General features: G+C 42.7%; 1 protein-coding gene across 2 annotated transcripts in view; it reads left to right on the top strand.

Annotated features, from left to right (window-relative positions):
• Positions 1–25,217, top strand: part of ZNF827 (zinc finger protein 827) — a 397,034-nt gene that overhangs the window by 286,788 nt on the left and 85,029 nt on the right. For both annotated transcript variants that reach the window (XM_073604600.1, XM_073604608.1), the window contains exon 6: positions 1,831–2,064. In XM_073604600.1, coding sequence (XP_073460701.1) covers positions 1,831–2,064 — 234 coding nt within the window. The remainder of the gene's footprint in view (positions 1–1,830; positions 2,065–25,217) is intronic.

Raw genomic sequence — 25,217 nt, 5'->3', positions numbered from 1 at the left:
AAAAGATACATATATTTTTAGAGCTTGCAATGAACAGGGCTTCTTTCTCCCAATTTGGTGGCCCTGTAGGGATAGGACTATATGAAGTCAAACAAAGTAGATATGATTCTCAGAAACTAGTTATTTCAATACAGTCCACAGACTGATTGTAGCCAGTCTGCATATATGGGTACTTGCAGATCAGTGTGTTTAGGTGCTTTCCGGTGGGTTTTTGACGCATTTTACAGCATTCTAGTACAGTTTAGTGCAGAAAAAATTCAGCATCTTTTACTGTTTTTTTCTGGAACTGACCGCATGGGTGTGAATTATGCCCTTGGAAACCATATAACTTGGTGGCATTGTGGCCCCAGTTTCTTCGGTTTTTGGTTAGTTCTGGTTTCCGGCTTTTTCTGGCCTCTGGAACGCAAATGTCGGTGCAGCATTTCCTTTTCCGCCCGCCAGCTGTATATTGCGTAATGACCACTGTCGGCCATGCCCCTGGTGACGTGTCATGATGAAACGCATTGGGTTGAGCCACGTGTGACGTCATGAAGCACCCTGGAATGGACGGCAGCCATCTTGTTGGTTTGAAAAATTAATATATCGATATACTGGGATAGTTTTTAGTTCTATGTACCTTAAATAAATGCTGTTTTTTTGGAGTTACATTCCAAGAAAAAAAAAAAACTTTCTAGTAATACACGCCAAACTAAGCATGTGCAGAGTGATTCCAAACGCTCTGTGCTATCAGGAGATGGTTTTGGGGACAGTGGAAGAAGGGGGGATCAGAGAATATGGGGTCAAACAGCCTTTTTACACAATGTGAATTAACCCCTTAGGTTCCTCGGGGAATATAACACTCATGCTTTACTGCATGGACTGATTTTACTGTTGTGGTTTTATTAACACTTTAAAGTGAAAATTTGCTCTCTTAATCAACATTTTAAATCCTTATGCTGTTTGCATTAGTAAATAGATATGAAAGTATATCACATTTACTTGTTTTAAACTTTTTTTTTTTTTTACATTACTTCAGTTACTTCCTGGTTTCCATGCCTAGGCAAATTATGTCATACATACCAGGAGTCTTCGGGAGGGGAGGGTCATACATCTTAGGAGTCTTCAGGAGAGGAGGAGGGCCTTTCTCAGCTAAGAGCATACTCCTGTCTGCATGCCTGACCTTAGGGCAGATGGATTCCTAGAAGTAATTGCTACTAAAATCATCTTCCTTTACTCAAAATAGCTATGACCAGGAATGCTGGGGGGTGTTTTTCAAAGTGATTTCTCAACAAAATAAAGCATTGAGACATGGATGGATGGGCGAGTTTGCTTTGACTATTAAAAATTAAGTAGCGGTTTTGGTTTGTGGTGCTCAGATACAGTGCAGTTCTGCTTTTAAACGACTAATTATTATATAACTACAGTTTTCCTTCAAGTTCTGCCAAGTATGGAAAGAGAAAAATCCAAGGACTCCTCTTTATATGTCTGCAGAACTCTACATTACTGTATGGATTATAAATATTTTTTCAAGCATGTATGATAATGTTGGTTGGTATATCCATAGTGTTCCTATTTTGTAGGTTCATACAGTTCTAAATTGCTGCCAATGCTCACATTGCTCATATCTCCAGAGAAAATTGGGTAGTGTATAGAGAGTCAAAGAGGATAGATTTATGGCAACCTACTTCAGATAGCCAAATTAATTTGATATTTTGGTGCACTGCTTTTGCCACACTGATCTTCTTACGCAGGACAAGGCAGCTGATTTGATCAATCTTAACTATTTCAGTCTTTGCCCTGCTTTACTGAGGTGCAGCTTGTAATTGAATTTCCTTATTTTACCCTGTATAGCTGAAAGTTGTAAGGACATGCAGACTGTGAAGATTAAAGAAGAACCCATGGAGGTTGACATCCCTGACTCTTCCGTCTCCCCCAGACAAAACATTGGTTACAGCACTTTATTAAGGCAAGAAAAAACCGAGCACTTGCAGAAGATGCCAGAGTGCAGAGTTATTCCCGAGGGGAACCTCTTCAGCCAAGACATCTCTGTGAAGATGGCTTCAGAACTTCTCTTTAAATTGTCAGGTAATACGCCAATTTATAGCATGGCCTTTTAAATGTCAGCCTCCAAAAAGACAGATGTATAATATTCCCAGTGACGCCTGGCAGCATGCCAGATCAGAATTTACCTCTTTGACGCATAGCAGGTTGTAGAGTCATCCACAGCGTTTGCCCCTCTGGCAGTGAGAGTTAATAAAAGTCTTTACATTCAACATTTTGTTAAGGTTAACATTCAAAGCTCTTGATGTAGGGAGCAATTTTAGTGTATGAACACACAGATAAATTCATTTACAGCTGATAATCCAATTACGATTTGAAGCTTTAAAGTTTTTTTTTATCCTAAAGATGTGGGAATCCTGACATTTTATATAGTTACATGAATATTGGTGAAGTGTAAATGAACAGGTCCGCTTAAATTGTACTGACCAAAGCAGCACGAACCCACCTTTCCTTTGTTGCGCAACCGCCTCCCCCCTTCCTTACCACCACTACCACATTTGGCTGCCAAGAGAAATACTCAAAATGTATACTTCCAGGTATGGGGAGCTAAGATTCACTTCCTACACTATATTGTCAGAAGTATTGGGACTCCTGCCTTTACAAGCACATGAACTTTAATGGAATCCCAGTCTTAGTCCGTGGGGTTCAATATTGATTTGGTCCACCCTTTGCAGCTATAACAGCTTCAGCTCTTCTGGGAAGGCTGTCCACAAGGTTTAGAAGTGTGTCTATGGGAATGTTCTTCCAGAAGCGCATTTGTGAGGTCAGGCATTGATGTTGGACAAGAAGGCCTGGCTCGCAGTCTAATTCATCCCAAAGGTGTTTAGTCGGGTTGAGGTCAGGACTCTGTGTAGGACAGTCAAGTTCCTCTACCCCAAACTCGCTCATCCATGTCTTTATGGACATTACTTTGTGTACTGGTCCAAATCATTTGGTAGAGGGGGATTATGGTGTGGGATTGTTTTCCAGGGGTTGGCCCCTTAGTTCCAGTAAAGGGAACGCTTAAGGTGTCAACATACCAAGACATGCTGACGCATTGACACTGTTGTGCTCCCAACTTTGTGGGAACAGTTTAGGAATGGCCCCTTCCTGTTCCAACAGGATTGCGCACCAGTGCACAAAGCAAGGTTCATAAAGACATGGATGAGCAAGTTTGGGGTGGAGGAATGTGACCGGCCTGCACAGAGTGCTAACCTCAACCCAATAGAACACCTTTGGGATGACTGCGTGCCAGGCCTTCTCGTCCAACACCAGTGCCTGACCTCACAAATGCACTTCTGAAAGAATGGTCAAACATTCCATTAGACACACTCCTAAACCTTGTGGACAGCCTTCCCATAAGAGTTAAAGCTGTTATAGCTGCAAAGGGTGGGCCAACACAATATTGAACCCTACGGACTAAGACTGGGATGCCATTAAAGTTCATGTGCGTTTAAAGGCAGGTGTCACAATACTTTTGACAATATAGTGTATGTTACAGTGCTGGTGCTTGGTGTTTGCTTTCACATGGGTGTTGCTAGATTCTTTAGCCCTGTAAAGGCACATTGGCACCCTTTCTTCACTCCCATTGGCAGAATGTAACTGGCACCGGGAGGGGTTGGTACACATACCAAGGCAAATTTTTTTTGTTAGGCAGGTCAGTTTTGACAAGCGGCATTGGCTGTCAGACTTGCCTATTGAAGTCAATTAAAAATGTTTGGCTCTCAGTTTCAGTGTGGTACTCCAATGTAATATCTCCCTTCAGCTGGAAAAATAAACAGAGTGCTGAATGCCTGAAAAACACCTCTGAAAATCTGATCCACCGTTGATCGCTTCTCAAAGAGGTGGCAGACACTGCCTCTAATGTGAAATAGGCCTAACTTTGTAGCAAGGCTGGATTCATGTGAATGGAGTTTGTATCAAAAATATTTCTGAAGAGCCCCCTCTTTGAAATACACGTTTACTAAATGTACACTCATTTTCCATCCGAGAGGCAATGGCTTCACCTTAGCTTACTCATTTACATCTTTATGGACAACATACATATGCTATAAGTTCCAGTCTACCCTACTGGCTGATATTACTCTAAGAAAGATTATGAAGGAGTGGATTCCAGTGTACTGCATCTTTTACATGTTCTCCTGAAGGAGGAGTCCCGAAACGCGTTGTTCACATGTCAACTGTAATGGTAATCTTTGCATGTTGTATACCCCTATGTGGAGAGTAATTTGTAATGCTGTGTGATAGATTTTTAATGGTATATAATAAAGTTGTTTTTATGGTACTTGGTTCTTCTTTTTCATGTTCACACAAAGTCCTTGGCTACGTATTCTGTTCATAGTTGTACATGCCTTTTTAGTAAGTCACAAGGCCAGAGGTAGCGGCTAGAATTTCCTGTTTTCTTATGTCTGCAGTAGGCTGATTACACCATTCTCCCAAATGTCATCTCAGTCAAGGTAAAGTCACTTGACTGGAGACCTTTTTGAAAACCCATACTTTTTTGCCATATCTTGTGACATATCAGGAATAATTGTACATACATTTTTAAAATTAAGGAAATGTTCATTTTACAGTTTAAAAAAATAACAAAAAATAAAAATAACAGTGCTAGTCTCTGACATAATTACTGTATTTATTGGCGTATAACATGCACTTTTTCACCCTGAAAATCGGGTGCAAATAGCGCGTGCGTGTTATACGCCGATACTTCAATTTTAGCTGCTTCGTAGGGGACAGGGAGGGGGGGGCGGGACAAGCACAGTCAGATTACATACAGTGAGAATCTCCTGTTTACTTGGTGGCCTCTGTAATAGGAAGTCCCGTCTCTTGAGCCGCCATTGGGCCACTGTTCTGTCTATCATAGGAGATTCTCTCTGTATGTAATCTGTCGGCGCACGTCCCGCCCCCCCTCCCTGTCCCCTCCGAGGCTGCATATGGGCATTGATCAGGCTGCACTGTTGGCAATGTTGAGGCTGCTGCATTGAAGGCAACGGTAAGGCTGCTGCATTGATGGCAATGGTGAGGCTGCATTGATGTGGACTGATGAGGCTGCATTGATGGCACTTGTGAGGCTGCAGATGGACATTAATCAGGCTGCATTGATGGCAATGGTGAGGCTGCCGATGGGCACTGACCCTTATTTTGCTTCAAAGTTTCTTATTTTCAATTTGTGTTTTTTTCCTGAAACTTCCCTCTTAAAATGAATGTGCGTGTTATACGCCGATAAATACGGTAAATAAAAATGGCAATAGTGTCCCTTTAAAGGCAAATTGTTACTTTTTTATTACAGTATTGTACAGTGGGGATGGAAAGTATTCAGACCCCCTTAAATGTTTCACTCTTTGTTGTATTGCAGCCATTTGCTAAAATCATTTAAGTTCATTTTTATTTTCCTCATAAATGTACACACAGCACCTCATATTGACAGAAAAACACAGAATTGTTGACATTTTTGCTGATTTATTAAAAAAGAAAAACTGAAATATCACATGGTCCTAAGTATTCAGACCCTTTGCTGTGACACTCATATATTTAACTCAGGTGCTGTCCATTTCTTCTGATCATCCTTAACCACTTCAGCCCCGGACCATTATGCTGCATAAGGACCAGAGGACTTTTTCCAATTTGGCACTGCGTCGCTTTAACTGATAATTGCGCGGTCATGCAATGCTGTACCCAAACGAAATTTGCGTCCTTTTCTTCCCACAAATAGAGCTTTCTTTTGATGGTATTTGATCACGTCTGCCATTTTTATTTTTTGCGCTATAAACGGAAAAAGACCGAAAATTTTGAAAAAAAATGATATTTTCTACTTTTTGTTATAAACAAAATCCAATAAACTCAATTTTAGTCATACATTTAGGCCAAAATGTATTCGGCCACATGTCTTTGGTAAAAAAAATGTCAATAAGCGTATATTTATTGGTTTGCGCAAAAGTTATAGCGTCTACAAACTAGGGTACATTTTCTGGAATTTACACAGCTTTTAGTTTATGACTGCCTATGTCATTTCTTGAGGTGCTTAAATGGCAGGGCAGTACAAAACCCCCCCCCCCAAATGACCCCATTTTAGAAAGTAGACACCCAAAGGAAATTGCTGAGAGGCATGTTGAACCCACTGAATATTTATTTTTTTTGTCCCAAGTGATTGAATAATGACAAAAAAAAAAAAAATATTTACAAAAAGTTGTCACTAAATGATATATTGCTCACACAGGCCATGGGCCTATGTGGAATTGCACCCCAAAATATATTCAGCTGCTTCTCCTGAGTACGGGGATACCACATGTGTGGGACTTTTTGGGAGCCTATCCGCGTACGGGGCCCCTAAAACCAATCACTGCCTTCAGGATTTCTAAGGGCATACATTTTTGATTTCGCTCCTCACTACCTATCACAGTTTTGAAGGCCATAAAATGCCCAGATGGCACAAACCCCCCCAAATGACCCCATTTTGGAAAGTAGACACCCCAAGCTATTTGCTGAGAGGCATGTTGAGTCCATGGAATATTTTATTTTTTGACACAAGTTGCGGGAAAGTGACAATTTTTTTTTTTTTTTGCACAAAGTTGTCACTAAATGATATATTGCTCACACAGGCCATGGGCCTATGTGGAATTGCACCCCAAAATACATTCTGCTGCTTCTCCTGAGTAGGGGGATACCACATGTTTAGGACTTTTTGGGAGCCTAGCCGCGTACGGGGCCCCGAAAACCAAGCACCGCCTTCAGGATTTCTAAGGGCATACATTTTTGATTTTACTCCTCACTACCTATCACAGTTTTGAAGGCCATAAAATGCCAAGATGGCACAAAACCCCCCCAAATGACCCCATTTTGGAAAGTAGACACCCCAAGCTATTTGCTGAGAGGCATGTTGAGTTCATGGAATATTTTATTTTTTGACACAAGTTGCGGGAAAGTGACAATTTTTTTTTTTTTTTGCACAAAGTTGTCACTAAATAATATATTTCTCACACAGGCCATGGGCATATGTGGAATTGCACCCCAAAATATATTTAGCTGCTTCTCCTGAGTATGGGGATACCACATGTGTGGGACTTTTTGGGAGCCTAGCCGCATACGGGGCCCCGAAAACCAAGCACCGCCTTCAGGATTTCTAAGGGCGTAAATTTGTGATTTCACTCCTCACTACCTATCACAGTTTTGAAGGCCATACAATGCCCAGATGGCACAAACCCCCCCCAAATGACCCCATTTTGGAAAGTAGACACCCCAAGCTATTTGCTGAGAGGCATGTTGAGTCCATGGAATATTTTATATTTTGACACAAGTTGCAGGAAAGTGACAATTTTTTTTTTTTTTGCACAAAGTTGTCACTAAATGATATATTGCTCAAACATGCCATGGGCATATGTGGAATTACACCCCAAAATATATTCTGCTGCTTCTCCTGAGTACGGGGATACCACATGTGTGTGACTTTTTGCCAAGATAGCACAAAACCCCCCAAAATGACCCCATTTTGGAAGGTAGACACCCCAAGCTATTTGCTGAGAAGCATGGTGAGTATTTTGCAGCTCTCATTTGTTTTTGAAAATGAAGAAAGACAAGAAAAATTTATTTTTTTTTCTTTTTTCAATTTTCAAAAGTTTGTGACAAAAAGTGAGGTCTGGCAAATACTCACTATACCTCTCAGCAAATAACTTGGGGTGTCTATTTTCCAAAATGGGGTCATTTGGGGGGGGGGGGGTTGTGCCACCTGGGCATTCCATGGCCTCCGAAACTGTGATAGGCAGTGAAGAGTGAAATCAAAAATTTACGCCCTTAGAAAGCCTGAAGGCGTTGCTTGGTTTTCGGGGTCCCGTACGCGGCTAGGCTCCCAAAAAGTCTCACACATGTGGTATCCCCATACTCAGGAGAAGCAACAGAATTTATTTTGGGGTGTAATTTCACATATCCCCATGGCATGTTTGAGCAATATATCATTTAGTGACATCTTTGTGCATAAAAAAAAAAAAAAATGTGTCTTTTTCCCGCAACTTGCGTCACAATATAAAATATTCCATGTACTCGACATGCCTCTCAGCAAATAGCTTGGGGTGTCTACTTTCCAAAATGGGGTAATTTGGGGGGGGTTTGAACTGTCCTGGCATTTTATGCACAACATTTAGAAGCTTATGTCACACATCACCCACTCTTCTAACCACTTGAAGACAAAGCCCTTTCTGACACTTTTTGTTTACATGAAAAAATTTTTTTTTTTTTTTGCAAGAAAATTACTTTGAACCCCCAAACATTATATATTTTTTTAAAGCAAATGCCCTACAGATTAAAATGGTGGGTGTTTCATTTTTTTTTTCACACAGTAATTGCACAGCGATTTTTCAAACGCATTTTTGGGGGAAAAAACACACTTTTTTAAATTTTAATGCACTAAAACACACTATATTGCCCAAATGTTTGATGAAATAAAAAAGATGATCTTAGGCCGAGTACATGGATACCAAACATGACATGCTTTAAAATTGCGCACAAACGTGCAGTGGCGACAAACTGAATACATTTTTAAAAGCCTTTACAGGTTACCACTTTAGATTTACAGAGGAGGTCTACTGCTAAAATTACTGCCCTCGATCTGACCTTCGCGGTGATACCTCACATGCATGGTGCAATTGCTGTTTACATTTGACGCCAGACCGACGCTTGCGTTCGCCTTTGCGCGAGAGCAGGGGGGGACAGGGGTGCTTTTTTTTTTTTTCTTTATTATTTTTTGATTTTTTTTATCTTATTTTTAAACTGTTCCTTTCATTTTTATGTTTTTAAATCATTTTTATTGTTATCTCAGGGAATGTAAATATCCCCTATGATAGCAATAGGTAGTGACAGGTACTCTTTTTTTAAAAAAATTGGGGTCTATTAGACCCTAGATCTCTCCTCTGCCCTCAAAGCATCTGACCACACCAAGATCGGTGTGATAAAATGCTTTCCCAATTTCCCAATGGCGCTGTTTACATCCGGCGAAATCTAAGTCATGAAATGCTCGTAGCTTCCGGTTTCCTAGGCCATAGAGATGTTTGGAGCCACTCTGGTCTCTGATCAGCTCTATGGTCAGCTGGCTGAATCACCGGCTGCATTCTCAGGTTCCCTGTTGGGACAGGAGAGCCAGAGAAAAACATGGAAGACGGTGGGGGGGGGGCATTCCCTCCCACTGCTTGTAAAAGCAGTCTAGAGGCTAATTAGCCGCTAGGATTGCTTTTACATGAAAGCTGGCTGAAAAGAATGATACCTAAACCTGCAGGCATCATTCTGGTATAACCACCCAAAGTCCAGCAACATACCAGTACGTTGCTGGTCCTTGTTGGGCATATATTGTAAACTTTTTTTTCATGCAGCCTGTGGGCTGAACGAAAAAAAAGATATTGATAGGTGGGTATGCCCACCATTAGAATACCTCCCTTCATCCGCCCACTTCTAATGATGGGCATACATGCACCATTTATATAGGCCGAAGCATGGGGGCATCCTCCCGCAAAAGGCAGGAGCAAATCGCTCCTCCACCCACTGCTGCCCCCACGCTTCGGCATATATGCTGAAGTATGTAACTGTGGTGGTGAAATCACCTCCGACAGCGCTGGAGTCACGGCTTTATATATCGTGGGAGCAAACACTGTTGCTGTCAAGATAAATAAATCCGCGCTGCAACTGAATGGCGTACCTGCTAAGCAAATGATGGTTAACAATAAAACAAAGTAACATTACAGTATAACAGTAAGACTTACCATACCTGCAAAGCAAATACAAAAAAAAACATAGTAAAAAATAAAACATTTAACGCAACCTGTGCCTAAAATATATATATGCCGAAGCATGGGGGCATCCTCCCACAAAAGGCAGGAGCAAATTGCTCCTCCACCCACTGCTGCCCCCACGCTTCGGCATATATGCTGAAGTATGTAACTGTGGTGGTGAAATCACCTCCGACAGCGCTGGAGTCACGGCTTTATATATCGTGGGAGCAAACGCTGTTGCTGTCAAGATGGATAAATCCGCTCTGCAGCTGAATGGCGTACCTGAAAACGAAAAAGTGGTTAACAATAAAAAAACAAAGTATAAAAAAATTGCATACCTATAAAGCAAACATGATAAAAACATAACAATAAAACATTGCAGTATAGAATACAATAAAAAAAGCAGAACAATAGAGAGAGAATAGAGGTAGAACAATAAAACAACAACTATTTTTGTTTTTTTTATTTTATATTTTTTTTGTGGGTTTTTTTTTTTTTTTCACACTTTTTTTTGTAACTTTAACTTTTTTAACTGGTACCAGGTTTGGGTCTCTCAAAATGCAATGGCATCTTGGGAGACCCTGTGAAAGTGTGTCCTAGTCTGTGCAGTGCTGTACCCTATGCTAATACTCCACTAGTGTATGGTAGCGTTCAAAACATTCACCCATGCAAAGACCAGGATTGTCAGGACAGGAGGGACAATAATACCGGGTGTCACGCCTAAATCCGCTTGCTACAGACACAACATCTTTTTTGGGGGGCTCGTTGGGTAGGGGTACTCGGGAGGACATATTGAAAATGCCTCTCATGCAGCCGGCTTACTGCATTTGGTTGGGGAAGGTGAGGTGGAGCACCGTCTGGATACGGAAGGGCTCTGACGATCTCTTCCTGGAATTTAAGGAAGGATCCAGTCCCTCCTGAAGCTCTGTATAGCACATGAGCATTCAGCAAAGCCAATTGAAATAAATAAACAGACACTTTTTTGTACCAGCGTCTGGCCTTACGGGCAACTAGGTACGGCGCCAACATCTGGTCGTTGAGGTCCATCCCTCCCATATTTTGGTTATATTCGTGGACACAGAGGGGTTTCTCCACAACACCAGTCGCCATAGGAATTTGGACCGTCGTGTCTGCATGAAGGGAGGTAAGAACGAAAACATTCTTATTGTTCCTCCACTTCATAGCGAGCAAGTTATTACACTTCAAGCAGGCTCTCTCCCCAAGCCTAAGACGGGAATCTACAAGCCGCTGGGGAAAGCCCCGGCGATTAGGTCGCACGGTGCCACATGCTCCAATCTGTTGATCAAAAAGGTGACTAAAAAGTGGCACGCTCGTGTAATAATTGTCCATGTACAAGTGGTACCCCTTTCCGAATAAGGGTGACACCAAGTCCCACACTATCTTGCCAGCGCTTCCTATGTAGTCAGGGCAGTTTGTCGGCTCTACGTGACTATCTTTGCCCTCGTAAACCATAAAACTACATGTATAGCCTGTGGCCCTGTCACAGAGTTTATACATCTTGACCCCGTATCTGGCACGCTTGCTGGGAAGGTACTGTTTGAATGACAAGCGGCCAGAAAATTTAATCAGGGACTCATCAACGCAGACAACTTGATGGGGAGTAAACAAGTCTGCAAAACGTTGGTTGAAGTGGTTTACGAGGGGCCGAATTTTGTAGAGCCGATCGTATCCAGGGTCTCCACGAGGACGACAGAGTTCATTGTCGTTGAAGTGCATGAACCGCAAAATCTGCTCGTATCGTGCCCTGGCCATGGAGGCAGAGAACACGGGCATATGGTGAATTGGGTCAGTGGACCAATATGACCGCAACTTACTCTTTTTATTCAAGCCCATGTTGAGGGAAAGGCCCAGAAAGATCTTAAATTCGGAGACCGTAATTGGTCTCCAATATCTGGCAAGGGAGGACTGGGGAATAGTGGCGATGTGTTGACCAGCGTACAAATTGCTTTGGTCCACAATAGATCTATAGAGATCTTCGGTGAAAAACAGAGAAAAAAAATCCAGTGGCGTAAAATCAACTGTATCCACCTGAATTCCGGGTTGGCCAGTGAATGGGGGAAGTACGGGTGCTGCAGAAGTGGTGGGTTCCCAATTTGGATTGGCGAATGCAGCAGGAAGGGCACTATGGGCTCGACGGGCCTGTCTTTGTCTTCTTGGTGGCAGCGGGACACTACTAGTGCTTGCCACCTCACCAGCTTGAACTGCACTTATGGGACTCGCCACGTCACCAAGTGTTACTGCAGTGCTGGATGTACGACCAGGGTGTACTAGGCCGCTGGTGCTTGCCAGTTCACCAGAAGGAATAGCGGCACTAGTACTTCTCTGCTCCATACGAGAGCCCTGCGGTTCTTGCACTTCAAGGACAGAAGAAGAAGATTGGGGTCTGGTATGCCTGACCTTAGCAGGGACCACAACTCCGTCGTCAGAGCTATCTGTCATGGAGCCGCTGTCCTCTACAGGATCGTATTCTGAGCCTGAATCTGACAGATGAGTGACTTCTGCTTCACTATCTGTCATGCTCAGAAATGTGTAGGCCTCTTCACTAGTGTACCTTCGATTTGCCATTTTGGGCTCTAAATTTAGGGGTACACTAGTGAGACTCACAGGCAAAAAAGCTCCTGACTGTTAGCGACTGTATAAAAACGCTACCAAAAAACTGTTAGCGATCGCAGGGATCATCAGGCCTGACTCTGCGAATGCTGCAGTTATGTGTGCTTAGTGTTTTGTAAGTGTCAGTGATCGATCGATACTGCACTTGGGTGGGCTGGGCTGGGCTGGGCCGGGCCGAGGAGCAAAACGCAGGTGCTAGCAGGTATCTGGGCTGATCCCGCTAACATTGCGTTTATGGGAACCCTAAACTGCTGGGTAGTATAGATCTGATCGGATCAGATATCGATCCGTTCAGATACTATAGCACTAAGGGAGGTGTATGCTGCGTGCGTGGGTGTTAGTGGTACTGGCGCTAACCTGACGCTGCCTGGGGCAACGCAGACCTTATCTGATCCTGAAAACGTAACTTATATCACCGCCGGGCAATTAGGGGGTTAAACCTTTATAAGGTAATAAACGGCGGGTGCCCTAAAACTATAATAAACTACAAAAAACAAACTAACCAACCAGCGTCACCCGTAACACTTATACGGTGATCGCTGGTGAAAGGGTTAACTAGGGGGCAATCAGGGGGTTAAAACCTTTAGTTGGTAGTATATGGGGGTCCCTGTCGCTATAAAACACTGACAGCGAACCTATATACTTACCTCCCTAACTAGCGTCACCTGTGTCACTAATACAGCGATCAGAAAAACGATCGCTTAGCGACACTGGCGACGGGGGGTGATCACGGGGTTAACCTTTATTAGGGGGGGTCAGGGGGGTACCCTGGACCTAAAGGGGGGTACCCCAGACCTAAAGGGGGCTAACCTAACTGCCCTAACACTTATAACTGTCACAAACTGACACCAATGCAAAAAAAAAAAAATTGCTATTGGTGTCAGTGTGACAGGGGGTACAGGGGGGTGAAGGGGGGGACAAGTGTGCCTGGCGTGTTCTACTGGAAGTGTAGTGTTGGTGTAACTTACTTGATGTCTTCTCTCCTCGGCGCCGGATCGAAAAGACTGGCTCGAGGAGGGATGACATCACTTCCTGTGCCTCTGTTTACATTACAAAGGCACAGGAAGGATTTTCATTCGCCGGGAGCGATCGGGAGGGGGTGGCCACGAATGGATGGCCTCCCCCTCACCTCTCATCGCCCGGGAAAAGATGACGACCGCCTCTGGCACCGGGGGGGGTACGTGATTTTGCCTGCCCGTGCCATTCTGCTGACTTACATCAGCGTGAGGCGGTCGTCAAGTGGTTAAGGTGGTTCTACACCTTCATTTGAGTCCAGCTGTGTTTGATTATACTGATTGGATTTGATTAGGAAAGCCACACACCTGTCTATATAAGACCTTACAGCTCACAGTGCATGTCAGAGCAAATGAGAATTCTGAAGTCAAAGGAACTGCCTGAAGAGCTTAGAGACAGAATTGTGGCAAGGCACAGATCTTGCCAAGATGACAAAAAAAAATTCTGCTGCACTTAAGGTTCCTAAGAGCACAGTGGCCTCCATAATCCTTAAATGGAAGACGTTTGGGACGACCAGAACCCTTTCTAGAGCTGGCCGTCCAGCCAAACTGAGCTATCAGGGGAGAAGAGCCTTGGTGAGAGAGGTAAAGAAGAACCCAAAGATCACTGTGGCTGAGCTCCAGAGATGCAGTCGGGAGATGGTTGGAGAAAGTTGTAGAAAGTCAACCATCACTGCAGCCCTCCACCAGTCGGGGCTTTATGGCAGAGTGGCCCGACGGAAGCCTCTCCTCAGTGCAAGACACATGAAAGCCCACATGAAGTTTACTAAAAAACACCTGAAGGACTCCAAGATGGTGAGAAATAAGATTCTCTGGTCTGAGACCAAGATAGAACTTTTTGGCCTTAATTCTAAGCGGTATGTGTGGAGAAAACCAGGCACTGCTCATCACCTGTCCAATACAGTCCCAACAGTGAAGCATGGTGGTGGCAGCATCATGCTGTGGGGGTGTTTTTCAGCTGCAGGGACAGGACAGCTGGTTGCAATCGAGGTAAACATGAATGCGGCCAAGTACAGGGATATCCTGGATGAAAACCTTCTCCAGAGTGCTCAGGACCTCAGACTGGGCTGAAGGTTTACCTTCCAACAAGACAATGACCCTAACCACACAGCTAAAATGACGAAGGAGTGGCTTCACAACAACTCCGTGACTGTTCTTGAATGGCCCAGCCCGAGCCCTGACTTAAACCCAATCGAGCATCTCTGGAGAGACCTAAAAATGGCTGTCCAACAATGTTTACCATCCAGCCTGACAGAACTGGAAAGGATCTGCAAGGAGGAATGGCAGAGGATCCCCAAATCCAGGTGTGAAAAACGTGTTGCATCTTTCCCAAAAAGACTCATGGCTGTATTAGATCAAAAGGGTGCTTCTACTAAATACTGAGCAAAGGGTCTGAATACTTAGGACCATGTGATATTTCAGTTTTTCTTTTTTAATAAATCTGTAAAAATGTCAACAATTCTGTGTTTTTCTGTCAATATGGGGTGCTGTGTGTACATTAATGAGGAAAAAAAATTAACTTAAATGATTTTAGCAAATGGCTGCAATATAGCAAAGAGTGAAAAATTTAAGGGGGTCTGAATACTTTCCATCCCCACTGTACATTGATTATATCATAATAGGCAGAAGATGTTACCTTTTCCATTGCTCTGCCTACTCACCTGACCTCCACTACATGCTGTATGGAGACTTTTTCAGTGATTTGTTATGCCATCCTTTTCCAGCTGTTCTTCTTAAGGTTCCTACTTGGTCTGATCACGTGAGAAAGAATTGTTTACTCAACTTCATTCTTGTGATGCTGCTCTTTTACTTATTTAGGCCTCATGCACACGAGACGCTGTTAAACGCGCGTTCAGAGGCTGTTGGACACTTTTTTCAACTGCCCCTGAACCCATTCAATGTTATCCTATGTGTCCATGTACACAGTCTCGTTTTTTGGCGTTTTTAGGCAGTTGCGTTTAACCTCGTTTTTCAGACGCAAAAGTTTTCCACGTTTCAGACGCCAAACGCGGCTAAACGCCGGTACCGCATTTAGCCGCGTTTGCGTTTATAAGTGTTTTTAAAGGAACATTTTACAATCCGAATTTGGGGCCCCATATCTCGGGGTCACTTGGTGCTAGGAACCCCAAATTTGGTGTGCTAACACAGTTGGACTAACACTATAACATATCCAAATTCAGGTCGGAAAATGTCATTCTCTGCTCTGCAGAGGCTTCTAGACGCAAATGCGGTAAAACGCGGCTAAACGCGGCATGCAAACGCAGCAAAACGGGCGTTTCTAAATGCTGGTTTCAGCTTTTAAAAACATGTGTTCAGCAGAGTTTCTCGTGTGCATGAGGCCTTAGATTGCAAAGGAGAGTTGAACGAGTTGCAGACCGCAACATCTCTGTACATGTGTGTGGCAAAGGGTTCTAAGGATCGGGCAGGAAGGTTTAAAAGAAAAAAAAAAACCCTTGCAGACATCTTCATTTCTAACAGACAAAAGACCAAGAACAGCATGCTTTGTCTTTTCTGTACATTCCGCTATCTGATTCTGTACACAGTTTTCACCATTTTTGCATAAATGTCATGCTTCAAATGATGTCTATAAAATGTTAATGTATTTTTGTGTATGCCCTGCTCTGTTAGTAACGGTTCATTTTTTTAGCCCAGCTCTGCCCTCTGTTTTTTTGTCATATAGTGTGAACTGAAAAAAACACTAATGTATAACGTGTTTGGTGAAAATCTAGAAGAATAAAAGAAAAATTAGGCAAAAGAATAACTGCCTTTAGAAAATTACAAAGACACACTTCTACAAGATAAATGGACACCAGATAATGAAAGCGACTTGCATGTACAGGTTCCTACCTTCCATGCAAACATTGCTATGTGTATTTAGTAATTGTAGCTTTGTATATTTACTCTGCTGCTTCACCTTCACAAGTGCACAAGCAATGAACAGCTTAATAAACCTAAAATGCATTCTGCATAGTGTACCAGTTTAAGCATCCACTCTATGATATTATGTTAAAAATACTCCATAAACCCAGTTTACAGGCAGTTTTATCCCCTAACTTTTAAAGGATATCCTACCTACGCTACCGGTCTAAAGCTGGCCGTACATTATACAATGTACTTGTACAATTTTCCTTTAGATTTACCAAAGCCATATAATACAAGGTCAAACCTTAACACTTTGAATTTGTAGGCAATCAGGCAGGCCCTTGCACTACATAGTTGATGGTAAAGGAAATTGAACAAGAAAATTGTATAATGTATGGCCACCTTTAGGGGGACTACACTCATCCACCCATTGTATCTGTGGAGGAAACCATGGCTGTCACCCAGTCTGGGCTTCAGATGCCTTCCCCTTTTTATTTTTATTACAGGCTTGTTGATGGAACTAATAGCTTACAGAAGATAACATTGTTTTGCTTTCAGTTCAAGAGTTGACAGGGACACTGCATATCTGGAAAAATCAACAGGTATTTTCTGTACTTGCTGAAAAGGTTCTTAGCCCAAAAATTAAAAAATTATGCAGCCAGCCACCACATCTAAGAACTGGTAAGCTGCAATATATTAGATTTTCCTAATTTGCTCAATTGTATGGGATGTGATGCTGTAATTCTATGGCGATTCACCCACACGCACTCCTATATTAGATTTTTGTTTTTCGGTTTAGCTATTTTTTGACTTTACTCCTACTCTAGTTAAAGACAAGCTTTCCCATTCATAGCCCTTGATGTACATCTTGGGAATCATACCCAAACTCTGCAGCAGCAGGGTCAGTCTGTAATGTTTCAGGCACTGGATCCTGCGTTCGTCGCTCACCTTGGTATGTAGTGCAGTGAGTGCATTAGCTGCAGGGTGCTATGCAGGTCCAGGGTCATGGTCCATTCCTTTGGAACCCACACCCCGAGGACCCCTTCAGGGTTAAGCCCACTGTGATGGGCGAAGCCTGGACCCTAGATGGGACAAGTGAAGTGGACAAGGTAAGACAGGGTTTTCCTGTACCTTTACATACTGGTCCCTGGCTATAGTCGACTTAATGGATCATTACTTGTAGTACGCACTACATTTATATAATTTTATTGTACAAGATATACTGTAGTGTTACGCACACAAACCTTTTTGAAGACGCAGAATCAGGCCTCAACCCCTACAACCCTGGCAAACAGATGACACTAAAATTCTCAAAAAAGGTAGTCGCGCTCTTGAGCATCTGTGGCACAAGACTAATGCCCCGTACAAACGTTCGGACTTTGTTCGGACATTCCGACAACAAAATCCTAGGATTTTTTCCGACGGATGTTGGCTCAAGCTTGTCTTGCATACACACGGTCACAAAAAGTTGTCGGAAAATCCGATCATTCTGAACGCGGTGACGTAAAACACGTACGTCGGGACTATGAACGGGGCAGTAGCCAATAGCTTTCATCTCTTTATTTATTCTGAGCATGCGTGGCACTTTGTCCGTCGGATTTGTGTACACACGATCGGAAACTTTGTGTGTCGGAAAATCCGATGGAAAATGTGTGATGGAGCCTACACACGGTCGGAATTTCTGACAACAAGGTCCTATCACACATTTTCCGTCGGAAAATCCGACCGTGTGTACGGGGCATAAGTCTCTCAAAGACTTCAACCAATGCAAATCTGCCCTCCAAAAATACCATTCTTTCCTCCATACTGCCAAGCAAACCTATTTTACAACTCTTATTAACACCTTCTCATCCAGTCCCCGTAAACTCTTCTCTACCTTCAACTCTCTACTTTGTCCTCCACCGCCTCCACCCACTTACTTACTCACTGCCCAGGAGATCGCTAATCACTTCAAAAACAAGATTGATACAATCCGTGATGAAATCTCCACTCTACAGGTATCTCCCCTAGCTAAGACCCCATGTCAACAGGTACAACTGACACTCCCTCTATTCAAATCTGCTACTACAGATGAAGTTGCTAAACTCCTTTCTATTGCCAACCTAACCACCTGTCCCCTGGACCCTATTCCCTCTCAAATGCTACGGTCGCCCTCTGACCCCATCCTACACTCTAACCCACATCTTCAATCTCTCCCTCACCTCTGGCATCTTCCCCAATGCTCTAAAACATGCACTGGTCACTCCCATACTTAAAAAGCTGTCCTTGGACCCTACCAATCTTAACAACCTACGCCCTATCTCCTTCCTTCCCTTTTCCTCTAAACTACTTGAGCGCCTGGTTTACAACCAACTGAGTGACCACCTCATAAAAACAACCTTCTTGATCCCCTTCAATCTGGATTTCGCCCTCAACACTCCACAGAAACTGCTCTTTTAAAACGCACAAATGACCTACTAACTGCAAAAACCAACGGACACTATTCTGTACTCCTACTTCTGGATCTTTCAGCTGCCATTGACACGGTTGACCACCCCCTCCTTCTCAAAAAACTTTACTCCCTCGGTCTCCGTGACTGTGCACTTCAGTGGCTCTCATCCTACCTATCCCAACACACCTTCAGTGTCACTGACTTCTCTGTCAAGAGCAATGGCAAAACCATCCACCCGTCTCCACATGTCAGGGTGCTAGGTGTTATCCTGGACTCTGAACTCTCCTTTTGGCCCCACATCCAATCACTTTCCAAAGCTTGCCGCCTCAACCTCCGCAACATCTCTAAATTACGTCCTTTTCTAACCAATGAAACCACAAAGCTCCTGATTCACTCCCTGGTTATCTCTCACCTCGACTACTGCAACTCCCTCCTCATTGGCTTACCTTTAAATAGACTATCCCCCCTTCAGTCCATCATGAATGCTGCTGCCAGACTCATCCACCTTACAAACCGCTCAGTGTCTGCTACCCCTCTCTGCCAATCCCTCCATTGGCTACCACTCACCCAACTAATTAAATTCAAAATACTAATAATAAGTTACAAAGCCATCCACAACTCTGCCCCCAGCTACATCACTAACCTAGTCTCAAAATACCAACCTAATCGCCATCTCCGTTCCTCCCAAGACCTCCTGCTCTCTAGCTCCCTCATCACCTCCTCCCATATCCGCCTCCAGGACTTCTCCCGAGCCTCACCCATCCTCTGGAATTCCCTACCCCAATCCATCAGACTGTCTCCTAATTTATCCACCTTTAGGCGATCCCTGAAAACTTTCCTCTTCAGAGAAGCCTATCCTGCCTCCATCTAACAACTGCACTATTTTCTCCATTAGCTCATCCCCCACAGCTATTACCCTTTTGTATAACTTGACCCTCCTTCCTAGATTGTAAGCTCTAATGAGCAGGGCCCTCTGATTCCTCCTGTATTGAATTGTATTGTACTTTTACTGTCTGCCCTAATGTTGTAAAGCGCTGCATAAACTGTCGGCGCTATACAAATCCTGTATAATAATAAATAATAATAATAGGGTAATCTACACTTTGAGTGTTTGTACCCTGGCTATTTTTCTCGTGCTTTATCCAGTCTTCTAGATAATGTTATAGTGTTTACCTACTTGAATTTGGTCATCTTTTCTTCCACCTCACTACCAGAAGTTTCTCTCTGGCTAGTAGCGTAGTGTTCACAAGACTCCTAACTGCACACTTCTAGCCACCATTTTCTGCTGACAATGCAAGCTGATCATTTGCTGTCTCACCTGTTTCCTGATACCTGAGAGACACACCCACGGGAACTTGCTCAGTGCCTTGTTACTGTGATCTCCTTCATACCTGAACACTGCACCCCTTCAGTATACATTCATCCCTTGAGTACCTTGCGGGGAAGATTCTCACTTAGTAATGATCGTTTATAGGTACTTGAGAGCAGGAGTACATGGGACAGAGAGATCATTCTGCTGCAGGCTTGAGGAAACTTCAAGTTTCTCTCAAGTTGATATCAGTTCCCTGGTTTTGGGGCATGATCTTACACTGACACTTCATCCCCCTGATTCAGGCTCCCTTACAGATGTGCAACATGCAGCTTGTTTAATTGAAGCTGAATTTTCTGCCACCATGATCTACGCCAGAGGCTTTCGTCACTTCTGGAAATGGCAGAAAGCAAAGGTGACATAGACATCTTAGCAGAAGCAGCTGAAGATTTTCACTACCAGAATTTTGCAACGTTTATTTTACACCATCTCAACACATGCTGGCTACGGTAGACTCATTGATTGAGGCAGTGCATATTAGTCTTGGCTAAACACAACTAGCTTTGTACATGCTCCAGTAGGCAGGAGGCAAATGCTAAAAGCCTTTTATTATTCCTTATCAAGCAGACATATAGAAAGTTCCCACTGTGGACCTAGCTGATCTTGCACTAAATAATCAATCTACAGTTTCTATTAAAGGCATTACCTTCTTTAAGAAATCAGTTGATAGGTGTTTGTAGACTCCTTCAAAGTCCTCCTTTATCCTGGCAAGTCAAGCCCTGCAGCTGGCTATTGTCCCTATATCAGCTGCCCAGACTATGGCAAACTGGGCTGGAGCGCTCAATAGTGATCTGACTCCTGCTATAGATAATCCTATTTATTCTGCAAGATTACAGCTCTTGTTCTCAACCCTAATTTCCTGCACAGACGCCATGGAAAATGTAATTAGCCAAATCTCCAGAATGTCCTTAATTTCTGTGCATATGTGCAGAATTTTTAGGACTTAGAAGTTTGATCAGCTGAACCTGCTAAAGAAAAGTGCCTTGCTCATGCCCTTTTTAAAAGCGAGATGCTCTTTGGAAAACCTCTTGAGAATTACGTTGAGGCAGTTATGGAGGGAAGGGGGGTTTTAACCCACTATTCAGAATTACAGCTCCCTATTAATGTGGCCACTTCTGCTTTAAGATGGCCATGCATGTCAATTTTCAATATCAATATAATTTTCATGCCAATAGTCCAATGTTCACATTCAGCCAGCAAGTTGAACAAAAAAAAACTGACCTAATTCCCCTATCCACACATTCGAAGTGAATGCAAGAATCCTCTCCCTTTCTTATTGTATTCTGACAGTTTGGAGACTCCCCCTCCATCAAAATACACAGGTCAGCGCTGCAGCCTATTGCCAGCGGCACTGATTGAGTGGGGGTATACCTACAGGGTGGTTAAACACTGGGCCCTTTCTCAGGTGGTGTTGCCTATGGCAAAGCATTCCCTTTGTGCTCAAAGTGGTTACTCCCTTTAAAATGGCCTCTGTAAGAATTGAACCTTTTTCTCTCTTTGCCCCTGGCAGCCTCAGTTCTGTCCTGACTCCCCCTGTTTTCTTCCTGTGGCCCCCTCCTTTTCTTACTCTGCATTGGCACGAATCCATTCCTTCTAGCTCCCCTGGGGTTCTTTTTTTGCCTTCCCTGAGGTTGTCATTCTTCCTCCCCATTTCCTGTCTTAAAGGCTGATGATTCACCGTATGGGTGGGGTCAGTGAGACTGTTATCAATGGCTGACTGCCAAAAATTCTCTTGTATACGTACAACGGAAGGAAAGGGAATGGCTTGCTACATATGATCCACAGTGACAGGGAAATAGCTCAGGTGGGTTTGGGTAGAGTATCCAAAATGCCTGAGCTCCTCCCTAGTTTCAAGCAACCTATCAGTGATGCTTAACTTTCTGATTGGCATCATTTTTTATTATGACACCCATGGCCCATGTTTCCATAGGCTGCTACTGTTATCTACATTTATCTTAAAGCTTTACAGCAAAGCTAATATATAAAGCCTAGAAGATAGGAAAGTAAAGCTAGCTGCACACATGTACTCATTAATTTAACTCAAGCGTGCTGATAGTATTCTAATAGTTGAATTACCTCACCTCAGGGTTGAGATCTCAGTGCATTAGATCTTAGCACAGAAAATTCAAGGACTGTGCATGGAATACTTTTTAGTGCCGATAGGGTAAATCTGGTTTTAGAGCATGTTGGGGGTTAATTTAATATTGGCTTGAAGGTTAAGGTTAGTGTTAAGGGTTATATTTTATGTTTGGGATACAGCAGACTTGTCAAACTCAAATGAATCGGTGTGCTGAATTGGAATTCAGAATGAAACACCTAGGTGCCTCATTATGTCTACGAGGGCCACACCTGCCTAAACCCAGAAAAGGATTACCGTATATCAATTTAGTTACATAAATTCTACATAAATTCTAATTACATCTGTTAACTTACATTTTATCTAAAAAAAAATTAAAAATAGGGCCATAAGATTTTCCCTAACTTTTTCATTTGTAAAATGATGTACGGAAGTATAGCCTTATTCAACTGGAGAACAGCTGGGTCCTTGTTCAGTTGAAATTCTTAGTCCTCATGCACACGGACATTTTTACAGCTGCTTTTTTGAGCTTTTTTTGCAGCTTAAAAAGGCCTGTCTATGTTAGTCTATGGCTTCATGCCCACCTAGGCGTTTTTGAGCTGCAAGTGGCATAGGCGTTTTTAAGCTGTAAAAAAAACCCAGGACCAGTGGGTTCTGAAAGATGTTTTTCAGCTGTAAAAACGCTCTAACGCTGAAAAACGCTGAAAAACGTCATTCACCAACGTTTTTTAGCGTTTTTGATCCATTGAAAAAAAAAAAAAAAAAATTTGAAAAAAAAAACGCTTAAAAACACTAACGCGGAAAAATGCTCAAAAACGCTATTGCAAAAACGCTGAAAAAAGCTGAAAAAAGTTTTAAAAAATCACTGTAAAGATACTGGCGTTTTCATAACGTTTTTTTAACAGCCTGTGTGCATTAGGGCTTAAAGTGGAATCCCAGTATAAAATGATCTAATCTTAAAAATGCATCCATATCCCTTCTTACACCTTTACTAACTACCCTGTCGAAGAAAGATGCGTATAATTACCTGTTGTCCTGCTGCAGTTTTAAGATTAGAAAGTTGTATCGCAGAATTCCAATTTAAGACACGGAGAGTGCAAAATTACTAGTTTAAATTATCTGTGTTCGGGTTAAAATGCACCTTTTATCAATGTTATATACAGTGCTCAGCATTAATGAGTACACCCCAACACATTTGTCAGAAAGCCTTTCCTTTCCTTTCAACATTTTCTAATGGGCACTATACTACAGAATACTCCCACAAATGCGGGCCATTGATTGCAACCAAGATTTGTTAATTTGCACACAAAAAAAATATTTTTCTTAAATTCATTCAAGACCATGTTGCAAAAATACACCCCAATGAAAGTCTTAGGCAAAGCTAAATTTTAGATAACAAAATCCTAATTAACAAGAATTCAACTACAGGTGAGTCTAATTATTCATTAAACAGGTGTCCAGCAACAAGTTTTTACACAGAATTTACCTCACCCTGCTAGATTGTCTACGAACTTTCCCACTCAGTCATCCAGCTGCTGGTGGTGCACTTCTTCTACGGCGGATTTTATACATATATTCTGGGAGTGCACAGCTATACAAAGCTTTTGGAAGGAAGTTACACAAAGTATATGGGATGTTACAATACTTTTTATAAGGCCGTGTATTGAAATATGTCTTTTGGGATTGGTAGACTCCCTGGCCTCCAAAAAGGTGATCCGGACTCTGCTAACATTAGTACTCTATTATGCCGGGAAACGTATCATTATATCTTGGAAAAGATCCGCAGCTCCTACTGTCTCAGCCTGGAAAGCGCTCATCAACAAGGCTCTACTGTTTTATAGGGCAACTTATATTAGCAGAGGGGTTCCTAATAAATTTGATCGGGCGTGGGGAGGATGGACTAACAATATGTCTACTGTATCTGAATAGATGATTTTATTTTCTCGCCACTAGAATTTACAGTTTACCCAATGTATAGTGTTGTGGAATAGTGATATGGAGTTCTCTACTAGGATGCTCTATGTGTGGGAAAATCTATGCATTACTATGCATTACTATGCATTGCATTTGGGTATCTATTGCCTTATGTATATAATTCAAGGGTATGGGATCTGACAAAAATGTAATATTATAAAAGACCGTTCTGTTTAGACAAACGTATTCTGCAAATATTACCATGTTAGACGGGATTTACCTTAGCCTGGAGCTGTGCTGATGGTTTTGTGCTGCTGTCTAGTGTTCACTTCAGTTAGCTAGAAAGGTAAAAAGCCAAACTGGGGTGATTGTTTCCCGTGACACAATATGGCATGCACTGCAGAGGAATGGCATGCATGGGTGTCGTCCACGAAGTAAGCCTCTCCTAAATCCCATGCACAAAAATGCCTGCCTAGAATTTGCCAGGGCCCATGCTGAAAAACAAGAAGACTGCTGGGACTCTATACTCTGGAGTGATGAGACCAAGATAAATGTTTTTGGGACTGATGGCTTCAAAACTGTATGGTGTTGCAAAGGTGAGGAGTACAAAGAAAAATGCATGGTGCCTACAGTAAAACGTGGTGGTGGCGGCAGTGTCCTCCTGTGGGGCTGCATGAGTGCTGCTGATGTCGGGGAGCTGCATTTCATTGATGGTATCATGAATTCACAGATGTACGGCTCTATATTGAAAGAGAAGATGCTACCATCAATCTGTGCCCCTGGTTGTCGTGCACTTTTCCAACATGACAATGCTCCAAAACACACATCTAAGGCCACTGTTGTATTTCTAAAGAAGAACAGGGTGAGAGTGATTCAGTGGCCAAGTATGTCTCCTGATCTGAACCCAATCAAATACCTATGGGGAATTCTGAATAGACGAGCATCACTCTCCATCCAGCATCCAGGCTATAAAATAGGTCATTCTTGAAGAATGGAAAAAGATAGATGTTGCAATATATCCCCAACTTGTTCATTCCATGCCTAGAAGACTTGGTGCTGTCCTTACAAATCATGGAGGTCAAACAAAATACTAGATGTAGTAGTTTTTATTGTGGGTGTATTCATATTTCTATTAACTAATTTGAGTAAA

This window comes from Aquarana catesbeiana, linkage group LG01 (genome assembly GCF_042186555.1).
Source record: "Aquarana catesbeiana isolate 2022-GZ linkage group LG01, ASM4218655v1, whole genome shotgun sequence".
NCBI lineage: Eukaryota > Metazoa > Chordata > Amphibia > Anura > Ranidae > Aquarana > Aquarana catesbeiana.
This window is presented reverse-complemented; position numbering and strand designations above follow the sequence as displayed.